This window comes from Pimephales promelas, chromosome 22, assembly GCF_988280905.1.
Source record: "Pimephales promelas chromosome 22, fPimPro1.hap1.1, whole genome shotgun sequence".
NCBI classification, from domain to species: domain Eukaryota; kingdom Metazoa; phylum Chordata; class Actinopteri; order Cypriniformes; family Leuciscidae; genus Pimephales; species Pimephales promelas.
The window spans coordinates 29,315,122-29,335,860 of record NC_142790.1 but is presented as its reverse complement, the minus strand read 5'-3'; the positions used below and the strand labels follow the sequence as shown (position 1 = coordinate 29,335,860).

Genomic DNA, 20,739 nt, shown 5'->3' with positions numbered 1-20,739 from the left:
TTTTTCGCCCAAAAAAAAAAACGTAAGGGGTACCACTGTCGTTTTTTTTTCGGGCCGAATTTTTGAGTTTCCATATCTCAGCTCTGGAAGGGGCTAGAGCCTCCATTTTTGCACTCAGGTCTAAGTCTCATGGGCCTCTATCCGAATCCAGAGTTTTGGGAAGATTGGAGAAACTTAATTTTTCGCCCCAAAAAAAAAAACTTAAGGGGTACCACTGTCGTTTTTTTTTTCAGGCCGAATTTTTGAGTTTCCATATCTCAGCTCTGGAAGGGGCTAGAGCCTCCATTTTTGCACTCAGGTCTAAGTCTCATGGCCCTCTATCAGAATCCAGAGTTTTGGGAAGATTGGAGAAACTTAATTTTTCTCCCAAAAAAAAAAAACGTAAGGGGTACCACTGTCGGGTTTTTTTTTCGGTCCGAATTTTTGAGTTTCCATATCTCAGCTCTGGAAGGGGCTAGAGCCTCCATTTTTGCACTCAGGTCTAAGTCTCATGGCCCTCTATCAGAATCCAGAGTTTTGGGAAGATTGGAGAAACTTAATTTTTCTCCAAAAAAAAAAAAAACGTAAGGGGTACCACTGTCGTTTTTTTTTTCGGGCCGAATTTTTGAGTTTCCATATCTCAGCTCTGGAAGGGGCTAGAGCCTCCATTTTTGCACTCAGGTCTAAGTCTCATGGCCCTCTATCAGAATCCAGAGTTTTGGTAAGATTGGAGAAACTTAATTTTTCGCCCAAAAAAAAAAAAACGTAAGGGGTACCACTGTCTTTTTTTTTTCGGGCCGAATTTTTGAGTTTCCATATCTCAGCTCTGGAAGGGGCTAGAGCCTCCATTTTTGCACTCAGGTCTAAGTCTCATGGCCCTCTATCCGAATCCAGAGTTTTGGGAAGATTGGAGAAACTTAATTTTTTGCCCAAAAAAAAAAACGTAAGGGATACCACTTAATTTTTCGCCCAAAAAAAAAAAAAACGTAAGGGGTACCACTGTCGTTTTTTTTTTCGGGCCGAATTTTTGAGTTTCGATATCTCAGCTCTGGAAGGGGTTAGAGCCTCCATTTTTGCACTCAGGTCTAAGTCTCATGGCCCTCTATCAGAATCCAGAGTTTTGGGAAGATTGGAGAAACTTAATTTTTCGCCCAACAAAAAAAACGTAAGGGGTACCACTGTCGTTTTTTTTTTCGGGCCGAATTTTTGAGCTTCGATATCTCAGCTCTGGAAGGGGCTAGAGCCTCCATTTTTGCACTCAGGTCTAAGTCTCATGGCCCTCTATCCGAATCCAGAGTTTTGGGAAGATTGGAGAAACTTAATTTTTTGCCCAAAAAAAAAACGTAAGAACGTAAGGGGTACCACTGTCGTTTTTTTTTCGGGCCGAATTTTTGAGTTTCCATATCTCAGCTCTGGAAGGGGCTAGAGCCTCCATATTTGCACTCAGGTCTAAGTCTCATGGCCCTCTATCAGAATCCAGAGTTTTGGGAAGATTGGAGAAACTTAATTTTTCGCCCAAAAAAAAAAATGTAAGGGGTACCACTGTCGTTTTTTTTTTTCAGTCCGAATTTTTGAGTTTCCATATCTCAGCTCTGGAAGGGGCTAGAGCCTCCATTTTTGCACTCAGGTCTAAGTCTCATGGCCCTCTATCCGAATCCAGAGTTTTGGGAAGATTGGAGAAACTTATTTTTTCGCCCAAAAAAAAAAAACGTAAGGGGTACCACTGTCGTTTTTTTTTCGGGCCGAATTTTTGAGTTTCGATAACTCAGCTCTGGAAGGGGCTAGAGCCTCCATATTTGCACTCAGGTTTAAGTCGCTTGGCCCTCTATCAGAATCCAGAGTTTTGAGAAGATTGGGGAAACTTTTTTTTCGCCCCCCAAAAAAAATCATAAGTGGTAACACTGTCGTTTTTTTTTCCGGTCGAATTTTTGACTTTCGATATCTCAGCTCTGGAAGGGTCTAGAGCCTCCATATTAGCACTCAGGTTTAAGTCTCATGGCCCTCTATCAGAATCCAGAGTTTTGAGAAGATTGGGGAAACTTAATTTTTTGCTCAAAAAAAAACGTAAGGGGTAACACTGTCGTTTTTTTTTTCGGGTCGAATTTTTGAGTTTCGATATCTCAGCTCTGGAAGGGGCTAGAGCCTCCATATGTGCACTCAGGTTTAAGTGTCATGGCCCTCTATCAGAATCCAGAGTTTTGAGAAGATTGGGGAAACTTTTTTTCGCCCCCCCAAAAAAAAAACGTAAGGGGTAACACTGTCGTTTTTTTTTTCGGGTCGAATTTTTGAGTTTCGATATCTCAGCTCTGGAAGGGTCTAGAACCTCCATTTTTGCACTCAGGTTTAAGTCTCATGGCCCTCTATCAGAATCCAGAGTTTTGAGAAGATAGGGGAAACTTAATTTTTCGCCCAAAAAAAAAAAACGTAAGGGGTAACACTGTCGTTCTTTTTTTTCGGGTCGAATTTTTGACTTTCGATATCTCAGCTCTGGAAGGGTCTAGAGCCTCCATATTTGCACTCAGGTTTAAGTCTCATGGCCCTCTATCAGAATCCAGAGTTTTGAGAAGATTGGGGAAACTTAATTTTTCGCCCAAAAAAAAAAAAAAAACGTAAGGGGTACCACTGTCGTTTTTTTTTCGGGCCGAATTTTTGAGTTTCGATATCTCAGCTCTGGAAGGGGCTAGAGCCTCCATTTTTGCACTCAGGTTTAAGTCTCATGGCCCTCTATCAGAATCCAGAGTTTTGAGAAGATTGGGGAAACTTAATTTTTCGCCCAAAAAAAAAAAAACGTAAGGGGTAACACTGTCGTTCTTTTTTTTCGGGTCGAATTTTTGACTTTCGATATCTCAGCTCTGGAAGGGTCTAGAGCCTCCATATTTGCACTCAGGTTTAAGTCTCATGGCCCTCTATCAGAATCCAGAGTTTTGAGAAGATTGGGGAAACTTAATTTTTCGCCCAAAAAAAAAAAAAAACGTATGGGGTACCACTGTCGTTTTTTTTTCGGGCCGAATTTTTGAGTTTCGATATCTCAGCTCTGGAAGGGGCTAGAGCCTCCATTTTTGCACTCAGGTCTAAGTCTCATGGCCCTCTATCCGAATCCAGAGTTTTGGGAAGATTGGAGAAACTTAATTTTTTGCCCAAAAAAAAAACGTAAGTGGTAACACTGTCGTTTTTTTTTTGGGTCGAATTTTTGAGTTTCGATATCTCAGCTCTGGAAGGGTCTAGAGCCTCCATTTTTGCACTCAGGTTTAAGTCTCATGGCCCTCAATCAGAATCCAGAGTTTTGAGAAGATTGGGGAAACTTAATTTTTTGCCCCAAAAAAAAAACGTAAGGGGTAACACTGTCGGGTTTTTTTTCGGGTCGAATTTTTGAGTTTCGATATCTCAGCTCTGGAAGGGTCTAGATCCTCCATATTTGCACTCAGGTTTAAGTCTCATGGCCCTCTATCAGAATCCAGAGTTTTGAGGAGATTGGGGAAACTTAATTTTTTGCCCAAAAAAAAACTAAAACGTAAGGGGTAACACTGTCGTTTTTTTTTCCGGGTCGAATTTTTGAGTTTCGATATCTCAGCTCTGGAAGGGTCTAGAGCCTCCATATTTGCACTCAGGTTTAAGTCTCATGGCCCTCTGTCAGAATCCAGAGTTTTGAGAAGATTGGAGAAACTCAAAATTTCACCCCCCGAAAAAAAACAAAAGGGGTAACACTGTCGTTTTTTTTTTCGGGGGGCTAAATTTTGAGTTTCTCCAATCTTTTTAAAGCTCTGGATTCTGATAGAGGGCCATGAGACTTAGACCTGAGTGCAAAAATGGAGTCTCTAGACCCATAATTTCTAAAACACATAGACGATGTTGATATCATAATCCTCACTGAAACCTTGTGTCGAAATGATGCCCTTACCTACCGTCCCTAAGGCTACTATGAAGTGATTGTCCCCTCAGTGGATTCCACCGTGGACGAGACTCGGGAGGAGTTCTGGTTTGGTACAGGGAGGATCTGGCCAAACACATCTCAACTATCTCAGTTGGAAAATTTCATTGCTGATTAAAAATAAACCAAATTGGCATTTCTACTAGAGAAACATATCTCTGTGCCATCTACATTCCCCTGCAGAATCCCCTCACCATGAGGAGGAATACTTCAACAACATCCACACAGAAATCAGCCATTTCCAGGCCCAGGGAAACGTGCTGCTGTGTGGAGACTTCAATGCAAGAACTGGATCTGAACCTGATGACATAGACCCAAAGGGTGATGAATGTCTTTGGCCAAACCCCCCCCCGAGTATCACAGGAAAACTTCCACCGAGAAACAACCTGGACCAGACGGTAAATAGAACTGGTGCAGCTGTGCCGAGCCTCAGGCCTGTACACACGGACCGGCCAGATAGTATAGTTGACTACGCCATCACCGACATGGACCCATTCTCCTTCAATGCATTCACCGTCAAACAGCAAACTAACATCTATATCAGAACACATCACACACCAGAACAAAACAGACTGGAAACCTGCCGAATGTATCCGGTCCAGCAGAGACACAGATGGGCTCCGGACAGCGCAGACAAGTTTGTCCAAGCCCTCAGTTCTGAAGAACTAAAAAAAAAAATCAAATAAATACATTTATTACTAAGAAATTCAAAACAACTAAAGATGGTGTTGATTCGGCAACAAATTAAATCAATAACATATACAATAAAGCAGCACAGAAAAGCGAATTGAAAAAGAAAGGTAAAAAATAAACAAAATTCTCCAAAAGAGACTCAGACTTCAATACATTGAGAAAACAACTTAGAAAATTATCAAATCTGAAACGTAAAGAACCAAACAACACTGACGTAAGAACTGAACACTTGTCAAAACTAAAAATATATTAATTATATATTTGACTGTCAGCGTGCGGCGATGCCCAGAACTCGACCTTTGACCTGCTATGGCCCACTCTAGAGCCCTGATTGGCTATTAGAGTGTTTGCACATACGAGGAGCGTGTGTCGGTGATACGAGGTCTGGCTGCGGGCCGATCGAGTGTAACGCATCATCGCTGCAGGGACCGCTCTGAGAACACTCAACACCAGGACAATATAATATTTCCATCATTAATGAAGATCAATCAATTATTAACATGGAAGCATGAGGACGTGTCGAGGTATGGAAGTGCATGATGGGATAGTAAAGCTGTTCACACACACACACACGTTCATCTTTTGTTCAGTTTATTGGTATTTGTCCAAGTACACTTAGAACTGTACATCAGCTTGCTTATAATACAGTCACTTTATTAGATCGATCAAAAAACAAAAAAAAAAAAAAAAAAACCCAAAAAAAACCCGTTCTCCCGCTTCCTGAACGAGGACCGCCACACACACTCCTCAAAATCACCCAGTCTTTATCATTTCATGGACTGAGCGGGAAGAAAGACACTTGAAGCAGAGCGGATCTCAGTGTGTGTGTGTGTGTGTGTGTGTGTGTGTGACACACCAGCATCCCAGAATTCCTCAAATTCATCCAGGGAAAAAGAAGGGTGCGAAACATGATCAAAGTTAACAATAAAAAATAAAGCAAACCTACAGAAGTCCTCGCTCACTTACACTTTAAACAAGGCTGTGTGAGTGTGTGTGTGTGTGTGTGTGTGTGTGTGTGTGTATCAGTCTCTGCTGGCTGGGATGGTCATCTCACTGTAAACACAGAGTGTGTATGTGTATGTGTGTGTGTGGAAGGCTTCTGTTCACTCGTCAGATCCGGCCGAGCGCTTCTGAGTCCTCTTACGCGGAGACCGTCTGGGAGACGCTTTATCTGAGAGACACACACACACACACACAAGCGTCAGTGACACGAGAAACACACACACATGATCAACAGAAGCACGTTAGAGAGCGGAGGACAGGAAGCGCTCGCTCACCTCTCCGACTCGCCACTGGCCGGCCAGAGGAAATAAAGAGAGAGAGAGCGTGAGAACAGAGAACAGATTCAGACCGAGAGTTCAGAGTTCATATCAATAATCCCAGCATGCTCACAACCCGAGGTCACATGACATGCATCTAAAGTAACTAATAATCTCATTTTGATTTGTATCTCTTGTATTTTGATCGTTTATATATTAATTCTGTAGGCTGCAGAACTCATTTTAAAATATTACAGATACAATAAGTATAATGATTATTATTTTTTATTGAAAGTTTGACTTCAAATAGTCAAATAAAAAATAATAATATTTGATCATTTTAATAAATTTTAACACTAATTGTTCACTTTCACTTTCTTTAATTTCAGTGGGAAGTTGTTGAAATACTGTAACGTTAACTGTTAAATATGTATATGGAGTCTGCAAACGTGCAGTAAAGCGAAGCGTTCTCCGTGAATCCGCTTCAGCGTGTGTGACATCACCGGACGGATCGCCGCTTCAGCGTGACGCCGTGTCCCAACTACACGCGACAAAATTCCAGCGACAGCAAGTGTGTCTGTCCACACTAGATGCGACGCGACTGTGAGACGCCACACGTCAATCAAAAATCACAGCCATTCAGAACAGCCTGTGGGCGGAGTCTCTCTGTGAAAGCGCACTCGCATTGGAAATGGGTAAGGACATAATCAAATCAAGAAATAACATTATTAAAAATCAAAACTTTAATAAATTATACTCATTGACTAATTTTGTTATGAAGTACAGATGTTACAGATGTTAACATTTTAACATCTGAGGTAAATTATCCGTTATCGCTTGTGACACAGTTACCTATTTTTAACTAAATATAAATAATGTGTACTCATAAAGAAATAATGTGTACTCAAGTGTAATATCTCTGTGTCAGCCGCGACGTCGCAGAAATAGGAACCGTTTCTAAATTAGAAACTTCGCGTGTCGCTGTCGCGTCTGGTTAGGAGAAAAACTCTGATTTACATGGAAAAGATACCTTTTTATCGCGTGTCGTGGCGTCGCGTGTAGTTAGGACACGGTGTGACATCACAGGACGGATCGGCACTTCAGCGTGACATCACAGTCGCGGATTGAATGCTTTAACATTCATGTTAATTAGTGCTGTGCAACGATTAATCGCATCCATAATAAAAATGTGTGTTTACATAATTTACGTGTCTGTCCTGTGTATAATTTTGAATATACAAACATATGCATATATAAGAAATATTTTCATGCATATATACACACACACACACACACTTATAAATATATTATATATAAATAAAAATATTAATACATATAAATACATGTGTGTATTTATATATACAAAATAATTATATACAGTTGTACACGCATTTTATGCTAACACACTTTTATCTTGATGTGATTAATCGCTAACTCGATTGAGCGATTAGCCTTCTGTGGACGAGCAGGCCGGCTGTGATTGGCTGAAACTCACTGATCTGGTTGAGTGTTTCCTGTGGGATCCAGCTCATGTCCACATCATTGTGGTTGGAGGTTCCCATCTCGACTTTGGGTGCCGGCCGCCGCCTCTGCGCACACACACACACACACACATCAGTAACTGAGCACACATGAACACACTAGCAGCTCATGATGATGATGACCTTACCTTGCGTGACTCGAGCAGCTGATGAAGGCCGACCACCAGAAGCAGACCGAGACCCGACAGGAACACGTACAGGAAGATCCTGGACACACAAACACACAAACACGTGAGCACAGCGCCACCTGCTGCCGGAACACAGAATGAGCCGCACTAAAGCCTCACGTCTCTCCGTCCAGACCGTCCTCTCTCTCGGTGATGGTGACCGTCTGGTTGAACACGGCGTCCTGGAACACGTTCCCCTGAAACAGAGAAAGGAAAGAGTGAGGAAGAGGAAGAGGAAGTAAACAGCAGTGAAACAGGAAGTGGCGCGACTCACGCTGAGGTCCCTGTAGTTGAGGTTGATGACGAGGCCGAAGGGTCTGCCGCCCATGGGCTCGGCCGGGATGAAGGAGTACTCGAAGGTGGCCTGGCGCTGAGGAGGAACCTCGGTCCCCAGCTGGAGCGCCGTGAAGTTCTGGATGTAGAACTGGAAGTCCTGCGGGTAGCGGAACGAGGCGTCCAGCGAGTCCACGATGAAGTTCTCCGAGCCTTTGTTGGTGAATCCCAACAGGAACTTCACGATGTTGTTGGCGGGAAAATCTGACATTTGGAAAGAGAAGAAACGCTCATCAGTTTGTGTGAGTGTGTGACCATTATTATGAAATGGAGCCATTTATTGAATATTATTATATTCACTTTGTTTGGTATAATGTCTCCAGTTAATGCATTTACTGACATGAACTAACCATGAGCAATATCAGTTACAGTATTTATTAATCTTTGTTAATGTCAGTTAATATAAACCCAGATGTTTAATGTGTGTTCATGTTAGTTCACAGTGCAGTAACTAATGCTAACAAGATTAAAATCAAACATTTACTAAGATTATTAAATGCTGTAGAAGTGCAGTATATTATTAGTTCATGCGTTACCAAAATGTTCAGTTAAATAAATATTTTTTAAATGTTCAATTCATATTTTTAAATACTTTTGTAAATGATTTTTTTTTTTAAAAGCAAGACAAAATAGGGGAACACACACATTTTGACTATTTAAATTATGCAATGGTGAAAAATGCAAAAAAAAAAAAAAAATCACATGTTCAGTAATCATTATTCCGGCAAGCGTTTCCTTATAAACGGTTTTGGCCACACATGTTCAGTTCAGTGCATCCCAAACCGAGGTCTGTGATTGGCTGCCCTGCTCACCACTGCAGAACATGATGTACACAAACACCTGACGTTCTCCAACACACTCAAGATTTTCCCACAATCCTATTTTTTTTTAAATGTATATCTTGTGTTTCTGCATCTCTGCACACTTAATCTTTACTTGCGTATAAAATGTTTGTATTTTGTATAGCAGTGTATTGTCCTGAGAAGTCTGGCTGATTATGCATTACAATTTCCACATTGGAAATTAATAAAGGATCTGTTCGTCTGTCTATTTATCTGTCTGTCTGTATATCAGTCCGTCCGTCTGTCCATCTATATCTCCCTTTTAGGGCCAGCCTGAGCCTCGAGTGACTCTAGAACGGTTAAGCCTCTTGAACTGGTTCGCACAGGAGTGTGTTCAGCATTCGTAAGCACTGCATGTCAGCGGAAGAGAAGAAAGACTGGACTGGACTAGACACATCTGACTGGACTGATCTGACTGGACTGGACTCATCTGACTGGACTAGACACATCTGACTGGACTGGACTGATCTGACTGGACTAGACACATCTGACTGGACTGGACTGATCTGACTGGACTCATCTGACTGGACTAGACACATCTGACTGGACTGATCTGACTGGACTGGACTGATCTGACTGGACTAGACACATCTGACTGGACTGGACTGATCTGACTGGACTGATCTGACTGGACTAGACACATCTGACTGGACTGGACTGATCTGACTGGACTGGACTGATCTGACTGGACTAGACACATCTGACTGGACTAGACACACCTGACTGGACTAGACACATCTGACTGGACTAGACACATCTGACTGGACTGGACTGATCTGACTGGACTAGACACATCTGACTGGACTGGACTGATCTGACTGGACTAGACACATCTGACTGGACTGGACTGATCTGACTGGACTAGACACATCTGACTGGACTGGACTGATCTGACTGGACTAGACACATCTGACTGGACTAGACACATCTGACTGGACTAGACACATCTGACTGGACTAGACACATCTGACTGGACTGGACTGATCTGACTGGACTGGACTCATCTGACTGGACTGGACTGATCTGACTGGACTAGACACATCTGACTGGACTGGACTGATCTGACTGGACTAGACACATCTGACTGGACTGGACTGATCTGACTGGACTGGACACATCTGACTGGACTGGACTGATCTGACTGGACTAGACACATCTGACTGGACTGGACTGATCTGACTGGACTAGACACATCTGACTGGACTGGACTGATCTGACTGGACTGGACTGATCTGACTGGACTCATCTGACTGGACTGGACTGATCTGACTGGACTGATCTGACTGGACTCATCTGACTGGACTCATCTGACTGGACTAGACACATCTGACTGGACTGGACTGATCTGACTGGACTGATCTGACTGGACTCATCTGACTGGACTAGACACATCTGACTGGACTGATCTGACTGGACTGATCTGACTGGACTGGACTGATCTGACTGGACTGATCTGACTGGACTAGACACATCTGACTGGACTGGACTGATCTGACTGGACTGGACTCATCTGACTGGACTGGACTCATCTGACTGGACTGATCTGACTGGACTGATCTGACTGGACTGGACTCATCTGACTGGACTGGACTGATCTGACTGATCTGACTGAACTGGACTGGAGTGCTTTAGCTGCAGTTTCGGAAGATTATTCTTACTTGTAGATGAAGAAACATCAGCACTCCTTTTCAGCGACCCTGTTGATAACCATTCATCCATGTGTAAATAACGGTTACAGTGGAAGTACGGTAGACACACTGCTGGGTTATAATGGCCAGCTTGAGAGGGAATGTTTATTTCTTGATATTATATAAGGAATTATATTTCATTAGACATTTGCTCATAGTAAGAAAGTACATAACAGTAACTGGCGACGCACAGGGTGAAACCCACTGGTCTAAACTCTCACTCGTCCACAGTGTGTGTGTGTGTGTGAGACTCTTTACCTTCTCCTTTGACGAAGAGGATGGTGGTGTCGGCGTTGGGTGAAGCCTTAATCTCGCCCACCAGAGCTTCATCTTCCTCTTCCTCCTTTTCTTCAGTCTGAGGGATGAGACCAACACATGAAGTCATGAACATGAGCCAATCAAACACCAGATGATATTCCTCCTGACCCCTACGCCTCTAACCCCTCCTCCTCCCCGTACCCCTCCTCCTTGGACTCCTCCTCCGACGACTCGTTCAGCGTTCGTTCTCGCACTAGTTCAGCATTCGTTTGTTCGTTCGTTCTCGCACTAGTTCAGCGTTCGTTTGTTCTCGCACTAGTTCAGCGTTCGTTTGTTCGTTCGTTCTCGCACTAGTTCAGCGTTCGTTTGTTCGTTCGTTCTCGCACTAGTTCAGCGTTCGTTTGTTCGTTCGTTCTCGCACTAGTTCAGCATTCGTTTGTTCGTTCGTTCTCGCACTAGTTCAGCGTTCGTTCGTTTGTTTGTTCGTTCTCGCACTAGTTCAGCATTCGTTTGTTCGTTCGTTCGTTCTCGCACTAGTTCAGCGTTCGTTTGTTCGTTCGTTCTCGCACTAGTTCAGCGTTCGTTCGTTCTCTCACTAGTTCAGCGTTCGTTCGTTCTCTCACTAGTTCAGCGTTCGTTCGTTCTCTCCCTAGTTCAGCGTTCGTTCGTTCTCTCCCTAGTTCAGCGTTCGTTCGTTCTCTCACTAGTTCAGCGTTCGTTCGTTCTCTCACTAGTTCAGCGTTCGTTTGTTCTCTCACTAGTTCAGCGTTCGTTTGTTCTCTCACTAGTTCAGCGTTCGTTTGTTCTCTCACTAGTTCAGCGTTCGTTTGTTCTCTCACTAGTTCAGCGTTCGTTTGTTCTCTCACTAGTTCAGCGTTCGTTTGTTCGTTTATTCTCTTACTAGTTCAGCGTTCAGCTAGTTACTAGTTTGTTTGTTGTCTTCTAGTTCAGTGTTTGTTCTCTTACTAGTTCAGTGTTTGTTCGTTCTCTCACTAGTTCAGCGTTTGTTTGTTCATTTATTCTCTTACTAGTTCAGCGTTTGTTTGTTGTCTTCTAGTTCAGTGTTTGTTCGTTCTCTCACTAGTTCAGCGTTTGTTTGTTCGATCTCTTACTAGTTCAGCGTTCGTTCTCTTACTAGTTCAGTGTTTGTTCGATCTCTTACTAGTTCAGTGTTTGTTCGTTCTCTTCTAGTTCAGTGTTTGTTCGTTCTCTTACTAGTTCAGTGTTTTCATCGTCCTCCACCTCGGCTTCATCATCCTCATCCATCACATCATCAGCAGCGTCTTCATCCACAGCATCTTCTTCCTCAGTCGCATCCTGAGCCGAGACGACCGGACCTGAACACACACATAGCTGGGGATCATTTTTCTCTCACACACACACTATCTCTCTTTCACACACATTCATGCACGCATTCACACACATACCTGGAGATCATTATGAAGTCAATCACACACACTCACTAAAACAATCATACACTCTCTAACATACTCAATATCCCAACTCTTGTCACACACACATACACAACAAAACAATAACACAAACAAAAATAATCACACACACACACAGGACTGAAATCAGAGTATTCTCTCAGTAAACTCACTCCTGAAACTTTACTCAACTGATGAGGAGTTATAGTATTGAACGGTATCCTTGTTACAAGTTCTGGGTAATATTAATTAACCGCATGTACTTACAATATGATTAGGTTATTCGCTTGTAATTATGTATTATGTTACTATAGTAAGTTAATATAAACAGTGTTGATTCCAGTCCTGTGCTGATGTGTTTATAGCTGAAGGACACGTCACACACACTCACACACACGCTTCAGTCTCCAGAAGAGCCCGAGCGCCTCATAACGAGCCTCTATAGCCGGTTAACGATAGTTCACCGCGGACTGATCGAGTTATGGATTATCACGTCACATAAAAGAGACTTTAAGGAAGCTCGGCCTGACCGAGCGCGTTACACTCACCCTTCATAAGGAGCGTCGCGGGGAACGCCAGTAAGAGCAGCAGCAGCATCTTCTGCAGGAGTTTCATGGCTTCGGACAGACGAGAATGAGGAGCAAATGACAAATTACTACGATTAAAGGAGAATACGGGAGGGAGAACCGCTGCTGGACTGTGAATGAGCCACACACTGACGAAGAACCACACTGCGCATGCGCCACATCCGGGACAATGATGACGTCTCACGTACAGAGCCACGTGTCGCTTTGGAAATCAAATGAGCGCAAGGAAGATCTGACAATGGGGCGGGGCTTTTGGTGGGTTTGCGTTTTTAATAATTTTATTTTTATCTATTTGGTGTGTATTTTTGAGTCAACTAGATTTCAAGTTTTTTTTTATTGTCATTATTCAGGAGTAAAATGTTTTTCAGCGGCAGCGGGTGAGCGGCGTTGTCACGTGATCCCTGTTACATTTTTCACGTTGGAGCAATCACAGTCATTTGCGATTAGTGGATTTGGACTTTTCTTTAAAACATTTTAACAACTTGTTACTGTGGATACATTAGATTTGCATATCGTGAATTAGTGCTTGGAATATGTACGTCTAAAAGATTATACGGTTTAATGTGCAAATGTCACATCAAACAGAGAAATGGATTCCATAGATATCACATATCTATGATGGATTCTGCTTCTGCTCAGCGCCCTCTGCAGGAGGAAACGGGACACTCACTGCGCATGCGCTTCATCAGAGACACGTGTCGCTTTCTATGGAGATTCATCCTCAGGCAGGCCATTAATCAGCCAAAACGCTGGACAAAGCCTTTTATTATTATGCTTTCAATACATGTGAAAAACGACAAGTCAAATAATGTTAACAGAAAAGACAGTGATGTGAGTAAATAGATCAAAAGAGAGGAATTATATGAAAGTAAATCAAAGTAAAAGCACTTTCAGTGAACAGCAAAAAACACTTTCTCTCACTCGTCCATCCCCTGCTTTATCATCATATCTGAGTTCATGCGCTATTCTGCAGGAAAACACTGATCTGGACCATATCAATCAGGGGAAATAATAAAAATGTACAGTTCTGACTGTCAGCGGGTGAAAGATAAACCACAGCCTGATAGGGTCAGAGGTGAGATAGGGTCGTGATGACATCACCGTGTGTTTGCTGAAGCTTCTGCTGACATTTGGTTAGACCTACTCTAAATTTTGTATAGAATATCTTGACCCTCATTTTATTTATTTTTCCTCTTTCTTTCCTCTTTTTTTATTTTAGATAATCATACACTTGTGTTAAGACTCTGTACATATTGTTGTCATATTTTGTACAGATATGTTTGCAATTTTGTAACAGATTTGTATGTTATGTGCTATGATTGTCATCTTTGTTTGTTCCTAAGCATAATAATAATAATAAAAATAAAAAAAGAAGCTTCTGCTGACAGATAAACATCAAACTCATGCGACTGGTTCAAGATTAAAACATACAAGCATACGTTTCCGGGTCAGCTCGTATGTTACGCTCAAACGGGGCAGATCAACTTTACTGTTTTTTGGGGGTCATTTTTGTGCTCTTCAGGGGTTTTCTATCACTTTAGGGGTTCTGGGTCCAAATTCACCTGCCCAAAACAGCCTATAAATCTGTCAATCAGCTTGTTTTCTTTCTGTGAGAGAAAGACACACTCTCACACATAAACACACACACACTCTTGAGTTGTAGCTTGAGCTGATCAAGAACTGCACCCGCTGACAGTTGAACCTCCAGAACCTCTCGCTTCATCCTGAGCAAACATCCCGACTCATTCACCAGCAAACAGAACCTCCTTGTGTGTGTGTGTGTGTGTGTGTGTGTGTGTGTGTGGCATAAAAAAACCCGCCGTGCAACGCAAATCTTATTGTCATGCTTTGCAATTACAAATAAAATAATAAAAGATAATTAGTGTCAATTACTTCAAGCTGTTCCGCTCGCCAACATTAAAGAGGTTAAAAGAGGATAATATCATCAAACTCTCACAAAGAAATGAAGCTCATTATAATCATCATTAATCTGAGTTTCACCAGAGAACGTCTAATTGAAGAGAATTGGCACTGGCTGGTTACTTCCGGGTTGTGGACTGCTGCAGTAACGCGTCTCTGTCCATGCGGGGGCGCTCGCGGTCGAGTGCAGAAAGAATGGGAGTCAATGGGGAAGAAATCCACTTTTCTCAGGATGTAATTTTTTGTCAAGTAATTTGAAAGTTGCATTCAAAAGGGAGGGCTAAGATAATACACTCAGCTGAAAATTGCATTTTTAAGTTTTCTTATCTGTTCTAAAAATCCGTTCAAAAATGCGATGACGTCACACAATAGCAGAATGCTAGCGTGATCCAGCCAACAACGGCCTAACCTGTAAGAAATCAAAAGGACATAATAAGTACTCGTTCATTCGACTTTTGCCCTATAATCTATATTGAACTTGTGGAATCAACAATAAAATCGATGTTGATTTAGCGACAAGCAGGTGAAAGAGACACATTTAGCCGTTTAGCCCCATAGACTCCCATTCATTCTGCTCTCGCTCATGATCACCTCCAGTGGAATTATAATGGAACTGCAACCAGGATGATACACAACGGGGCTAATCCGTTAGGCTCTCCGTTAGACGGGCTCTGGTTTCACACTCATGCCCAGAATCTAATGATCAGCATGTGTGGTTAACCCATCTGACATCACTTCCTCTTCACAGAGAGAGGAATATACAGTAGGTTAGTGTGTGAAGAAATGCGTGAGTGTGTGTGTGAGTGTTTGTGAGAGAGAGTGTGTGTGTGTGTGGCTCTCAGTTGAAGCTCTGCACGTAGTTGGCGGGGAGCATGCCGGATTTGCCGGTGCGCTGCACGGTCCCGAACATCCATCCCTCGTCGATGTGCTGAGCGTTAATGATCACGTCTCCGTCGCGGAAGGAAACCTCGTCGTGATCCTGAGCGGCGTAATCGTACAGCGCCCGATACACTCTCTGCAGAACACACACACACACGCATGAAAGTTACACACACATGACAGTCACATACACACACTTGCACACACACAACACAGCACACAAGACACACACACACACACACACACACATATGTATGAGAGTGTTACACACACGAAAGTCACACCCACACACACACACGACAGAGTTACACACACAAGATTTAAAGGATTAGTTCACTTTTGAAAAAACTTTTGCTGATAATTTACTCACCCCCATGTCATCCAAGATGTCCACGTCTTTCTTTCCTCAGTCGAAAAGAAATTAAGGTTTTTGATGAAAACATTCCAGGATTTTTCTTCATATAATGGACTTCAATGGGGACCAGACGGTTCAAGGTCCGAAAGACAGTTAATAACAGTTTCAGTGCAGCTTCAAATGTCTTTAAACGACACCAGACGATGAATAAGGGTCTTATCATGCGAAACGATCGCTTATTCCAAAAATGTAACTTTTCTAAGGACAAATGCTAGCCTTGCTCTATTCTGTGAGGCGCGTTTGTAACGTCACGTAATACGTAATTACGTTCAAAAGGTCACGGGGACGTAGCCGGAAGTACAGAGTCAGTGTTTACAAGTTGAACGCATAGGTTGAACGTGCAAACTAACTCAAACGCCGTTTACAAAAAAGGAATTAAAAGGTAAAACAACGATGTCGGACGATTTTGACTCTGTACTTCCGGCTACGTCCCCGTGACCTTTTGAACGTAAATACGTAATACGTGACGTTACAAACGCGCCTCACAGAATAGAGCAAGGCTAGCATTTGTCCTTAGAAAAGTTACATTTTTGGAATAAGCGATCGTTTCGCATGATAAGACCCTTATTCATCGTCTGGTGTCGTTTAAAGACATTTGAAGCTGCATCTGAAACTGTTATTAACTGTCTTTTGGACCTTGAACCGTTTGGTTCCCATTGAAGTCCATTATATGGAGAAAAATCCTGGAATGTTTTCATCAAAAACCTTAATTTCTTTTCGACTGAGGAAAGAAAGACGTGGACATCTTGGATGACATGGGGGTGAGTAAATTATCAGCAAAAGTTTTTTCAAAAGTGAACTAATCCTTTAAGAATTTTTTGATATTTGGACTGAAAACAAGACAAAAATACTAATGTGAGAGCACAGCTGTTTCTTGGTCTCCCTGTGTGTGTGTGTGTCTCACCATGCTGGCGGCGTGTGGCGGAGACTGAACGCTGCGAACGGCCTGTGTGTGTCCGTATCCCTGCTGGAGCTGCTGAGGATGATGGGACTGATGCTGGTAAACACCTGTGTGACGGACACACACACACACACACACACACACACATCAATCAAACACGGCAGGCGTCAGAGAGCAACTGGAGTGAGTGACACCATTCAAACACACACCATGAAGAACACGGATGCTTTATCTGTGATGGTGGTGCTTTACAGGGAATGAAAACAGGAGTGTGTGTGTCGACGGGAGTGATGAAACCAGGAGTGTGTGTGTCCACGGTAGTGATGAAACCAGGAGTGTGTGTGTCCACGGTAGTGATGAAACCAGGAGTGTGTGTGTCGACGGGAGTGATGAAACCAGGAGTGTGTGTGTCCACGGGAGTGATGAAACCAGGAGTGTGTGTGTCCACGGTAGTGATGAAACCAGGAGTGTGTGTGTCCACGGTAGTGATGAAACCAGGAGTGTGTGTGTCGACGGGAGTGATGAAACCAGGAGTGTGTGTGTCCACGGGAGTGATGAAACCAGGAGTGTGTGTGTCCACAGGAGTGACTGAAGCAGATCTCGGTGACGCCGGAGCTCAAACACACGCAGTGTTGGGGGAAACGCATTACAAGCGCCACTGGGGCGGCAGTGGCTCAGTGGTTCATGTGGGTTGTCCACGAACCGAAAGGTTGGTGGTTCAATCCTCGGTTTCACCTGACCAAGTGTCGAGGTGTCCATGAGCAAGACACCTAACCCCAGCTGCTCCCGACGAGCTGGCTGGCGCCTTGCATGGCTGACACCGCCGTCGGTGTGTGAATGAGTGTATGAATGGGTGAATGTGAGGCAAATGTAAAGCGCTTTGGTGGCCATTAGGTCTATGAAGGCGCTATATAAATGCAGTCCATTTACCATTTTTTACCATTTACAAGTAACTTGAGTTACATAATCAGATTGCTTATTCAAGTAGCTGGTAAAGTACCGCGTAACGTTTTCTCCTGCATCCTATTCTTGCGTTATCCAGAATATCAGCAGCTGAAGGGATTGTTTGAGTGGCGCCCTCTACTGTACACTACTGTACTCTACTGTACTCTACTGTACTCTATTGCAGTGGTTCTCAAACTTTTTCAGGAGGAGGCCCCCTTGTGTAGGGTGAATCCTTTTGTGGCCCCCCAAAAGAAAACTCATAACGAAAACATCCTCAAACGTACAATTTTACTTACAAATTTTAGATTGTACCAAAAACAAATGAATTTGTAATGCTGGAACAACAGTTCTGTTTTTAGCTTTATGTCTTTGAACATACAAAATTAGTTAAATTGTACATTTCATTAAATATAACATTTTTTTTTAATAAAAAATGGTTTTGACAGTTAACAGTAATATTGTCTGAAAAGTGCAACAAAAGTATTGAATACTGAACATTTGTGATGTTCATAGTAAAAGATAAACACTGAAAATTAATTTGCTGATTGTAAAAAAGTGCATTAAACTTCTTACATTTTAAGGTAGTAAATGACAGTGGCTCAAGTTTGGTTTGCAAATTTGAACAGCAATCTGTTTTTTTCAGCAAGAAACAAAAAAAAAAAATTTCTACTCTACTTAAAGAAATAGTTTTTCAATATAGAAGACATACAATTTTATACAAGTTTTACAATATAAAAGAAATCATGCAATGCAGATTTCACATAGGACAATCCAAACTTACATACAGGTCAAATAATTTTTTTAAATAATTTCATATTCTAGAATTTCTTTGCAGCCCCCCTAGCGCCATCTAGTGGCCCCCCAGGGGGCCACGGCCCCCAGTTTGAGAACCACTGCTCTATTGTACACTACTGTACTCTACCGTACTCCACTGTACACAACCGTACACTGCTGTATTCTACTGTACACATGTCAATCTGTATTTCCTTCAGTCTGAGGCTTATTATTTCACTTTTTATTTACATTTGACTAAAAATATTACTTTTTTGTTACAAAAAACAAGTCCACCCCGGTGGGGGAAAGGTAAGGTAACGCACGTAACGCAAAAGTAAAGTAAGGCATTTAGTCACTTTGTAAGGGAGTAACGCAATATTGTAACGCATTACTTTTTAAAGTAATTTTCCCCAACACCGCACACACGCGTGGTCTTGCCTGAACTGGATCTGCTGCACACGGACGCACTGCGATCGGCCCAGAGCTCTGAACCCAGAGAGCTGCACACCGACTGCGGGCCACGCTCTAACACACACACACACACACACACACACACACACACAGCGTTACGACACGCGTGATTAACCGCTGACGGTCAGTGTATTGGCTGTCGGTGCGTCTGGTACCGGTCATCCTGCGAAGGCTTTTAGACTGAATGTTGTCCTCCACCGGGTCAAAGTCAAAGATGGATCCCGGATCAGTCCTCCAGACCCTCAGCTCTTCAGCGCAACACACAGGTCAAAGGTCAAAGGTCGAGAGGGTTGGATCAATCAACAGCTTCAGGAATATGTTAGTCATGAACACTTGCTTCCAAATGTTTGGGTTCGGTATTCATCGAAGGCGCATTCAGATTATGAAAAGTGACATTTATAATGTTGCAAAATAATCTATTTAAATAAATAATGTTCTTTTGAACTTTCTATTTAGAATCCTGAAAATAAAACTGTATCAGTTTCCACAAACATACAAACTGTTTTCAACACTGATGATAATCATAAATGTTTCTTGATCCTCATATTAGAGTGATTTCTGAAGACTGGAGTAATGATGATAAATTACAACTGAAAACAGATGATTTACATTATAACAATATTTCATTGTTTTTACTGTATTTTCAAATGTATGGTCAAATAAATGCAGCCTTGAAGACACTCTTTCAGAAACATTAATAATAAACATAATGATTTCCAAATGTTTTTGATCAGTCGTGTGTGAAAGTGATGAAGAGATTAAAACAAAGATCAAATGATGATCGATTAAACCGATCATACTGAATAATGAAATGAAGAAACTTTATATCAGTGACGTCAACATAATTAACATCAAACATCCGTCTCTCTAAAATGTAGTAAAGTTCAATAAACAATCATATTAATATTAAAAAACATTTAAATAATGCCCTCATGAATATTCGAGAGTTGTGATGATGGACTGACCAGTGGCTCCTCCTGACCTGCGGTCCATCTCCACCACCTGCGGCTGGACGCCATGGTAACCGCCTCCCACCTGGTCTCCATGGTAACCGCCTCGCACCTGGTCTCCATGGAGACGCGCCATGTGTTGCTCATCGAAAGTATGTGAGGCGCCGCGACCCCGCGTGCGCTCGAACTCCTCGTGATATTTGGCCTGAAAGACACAGAGAGCGTCACACACAATATCAGAATAAAACACACACACACACACACACACACCGTCACAATAAAACACACTCACACACCGTCACAATAAAACACACGTGCCTATTACGGTGCATTTGGTCTCTGATAAACACACACACACAGGTGTCTGTTACAGTGAGTTTGGTCTCTGATAAACACACACACACACACACACACACACGGTTCGTGAGTCTTTATTAGCACACGAGTGTTCGTTGCTGTGATGTCACACGCAGGCGTCGCCCAGTCCTGCTACCATGGAAACGGATTCCTGAGATTTGCGCACACGCCTCATTTCGGGCGTGTCCAGCTCTGAGCACGAGTGACCTTTGACCTCCTGCAGACCCCGCTGGTACTGAACCTGAAACACACGCGAGAGTCACTGTTACACTGAGTTTCCAAGATCGTGTGGATCCTTGATCTTCAAAGACTTTTCTGGAGATGATCTGTCATGCGGTGTGTAATAAAGCTGTTTTAAAACTCAAAGTGCAGATAAATAACATTTTTGTCTCCTAAAAGAAAGAAGTGATTCTGAACTGAAA

The 20,739-nt window shown here is 42.6% G+C and overlaps 2 protein-coding genes across 21 annotated transcripts in view; both read right to left on the bottom strand.

Annotated features, from left to right (window-relative positions):
- Nucleotides 1–5,174: 5,174 nt before the first annotated feature.
- Nucleotides 5,175–12,888, bottom strand: ssr1 (signal sequence receptor, alpha). 4 transcript variants are annotated; one of them, XM_089125533.1, is made up of 10 exons: nt 12,667–12,888; nt 11,904–12,025; nt 10,689–10,785; nt 10,401–10,439; nt 7,842–8,104; nt 7,688–7,764; nt 7,529–7,607; nt 7,355–7,448; nt 5,878–5,892; nt 5,175–5,771 (listed from the first exon to the last, which is right to left on the bottom strand). In XM_089125533.1, exons 1-10 carry the CDS (start codon nt 12,731–12,733, stop codon nt 5,704–5,706), a joined length of 921 nt encoding a protein of 306 aa, XP_088981659.1. In that variant the 5' UTR covers nt 12,734–12,888; the 3' UTR covers nt 5,175–5,703. The 4 variants fall into 4 exon arrangements, with proteins under 4 accessions (XP_088981659.1, XP_088981660.1, XP_088981661.1 ...); XM_089125534.1 differs by lacking the exon at nt 5,878–5,892; XM_089125535.1 differs by lacking the exon at nt 10,401–10,439 and having other exon boundaries at nt 12,667–12,861.
- A 564-nt stretch (nt 12,889–13,452) lies between these two features.
- The window catches only part of LOC120467852 (uncharacterized), a 41,378-nt gene continuing 34,091 nt past the window's right edge, over nt 13,453–20,739 (bottom strand). For 14 of the 17 annotated variants that reach the window (XM_089125503.1, XM_089125510.1, XM_089125506.1 and 11 more), the window contains 2 exons: nt 20,404–20,558; nt 20,046–20,165 (listed from right to left, as the gene is read on the bottom strand). In XM_089125503.1, the coding sequence (XP_088981629.1) occupies nt 20,424–20,558 (135 nt within the window). In that variant the 3' untranslated portion in view covers nt 20,046–20,165; nt 20,404–20,423. Of the gene's footprint in view, nt 15,641–16,823; nt 16,928–18,977; nt 19,065–19,165; nt 19,259–19,975; nt 20,166–20,374; nt 20,559–20,739 lie in introns of those variants that run through there. The other 3 variants (XM_089125519.1, XM_089125504.1, XM_089125505.1) reach the window with 3 other exon arrangements.

What these genes read in the sequence shown, in the direction of transcription:
- ssr1 (XM_089125533.1), bottom strand. Translation starts at nt 12,733, where the DNA reads ATGAAACTCCTGCAGAAGATGCTGCTGCTGCTCTTACTGGCGTTCCCC. An exon ending in CCTCTTCGTCAAAGGAGAAG is followed by an intron (nt 10,440 to 10,688) that starts GTAAAGAGTCTC and finishes GGTTATCAACAG; the next exon opens with GGTCGCTGAAAAGGAGTGCT. An exon ending in TCAACTACAGGGACCTCAGC is followed by an intron (nt 7,765 to 7,841) that starts GTGAGTCGCGCC and finishes TCTCTGTTTCAG; the next exon opens with GGGAACGTGTTCCAGGACGC.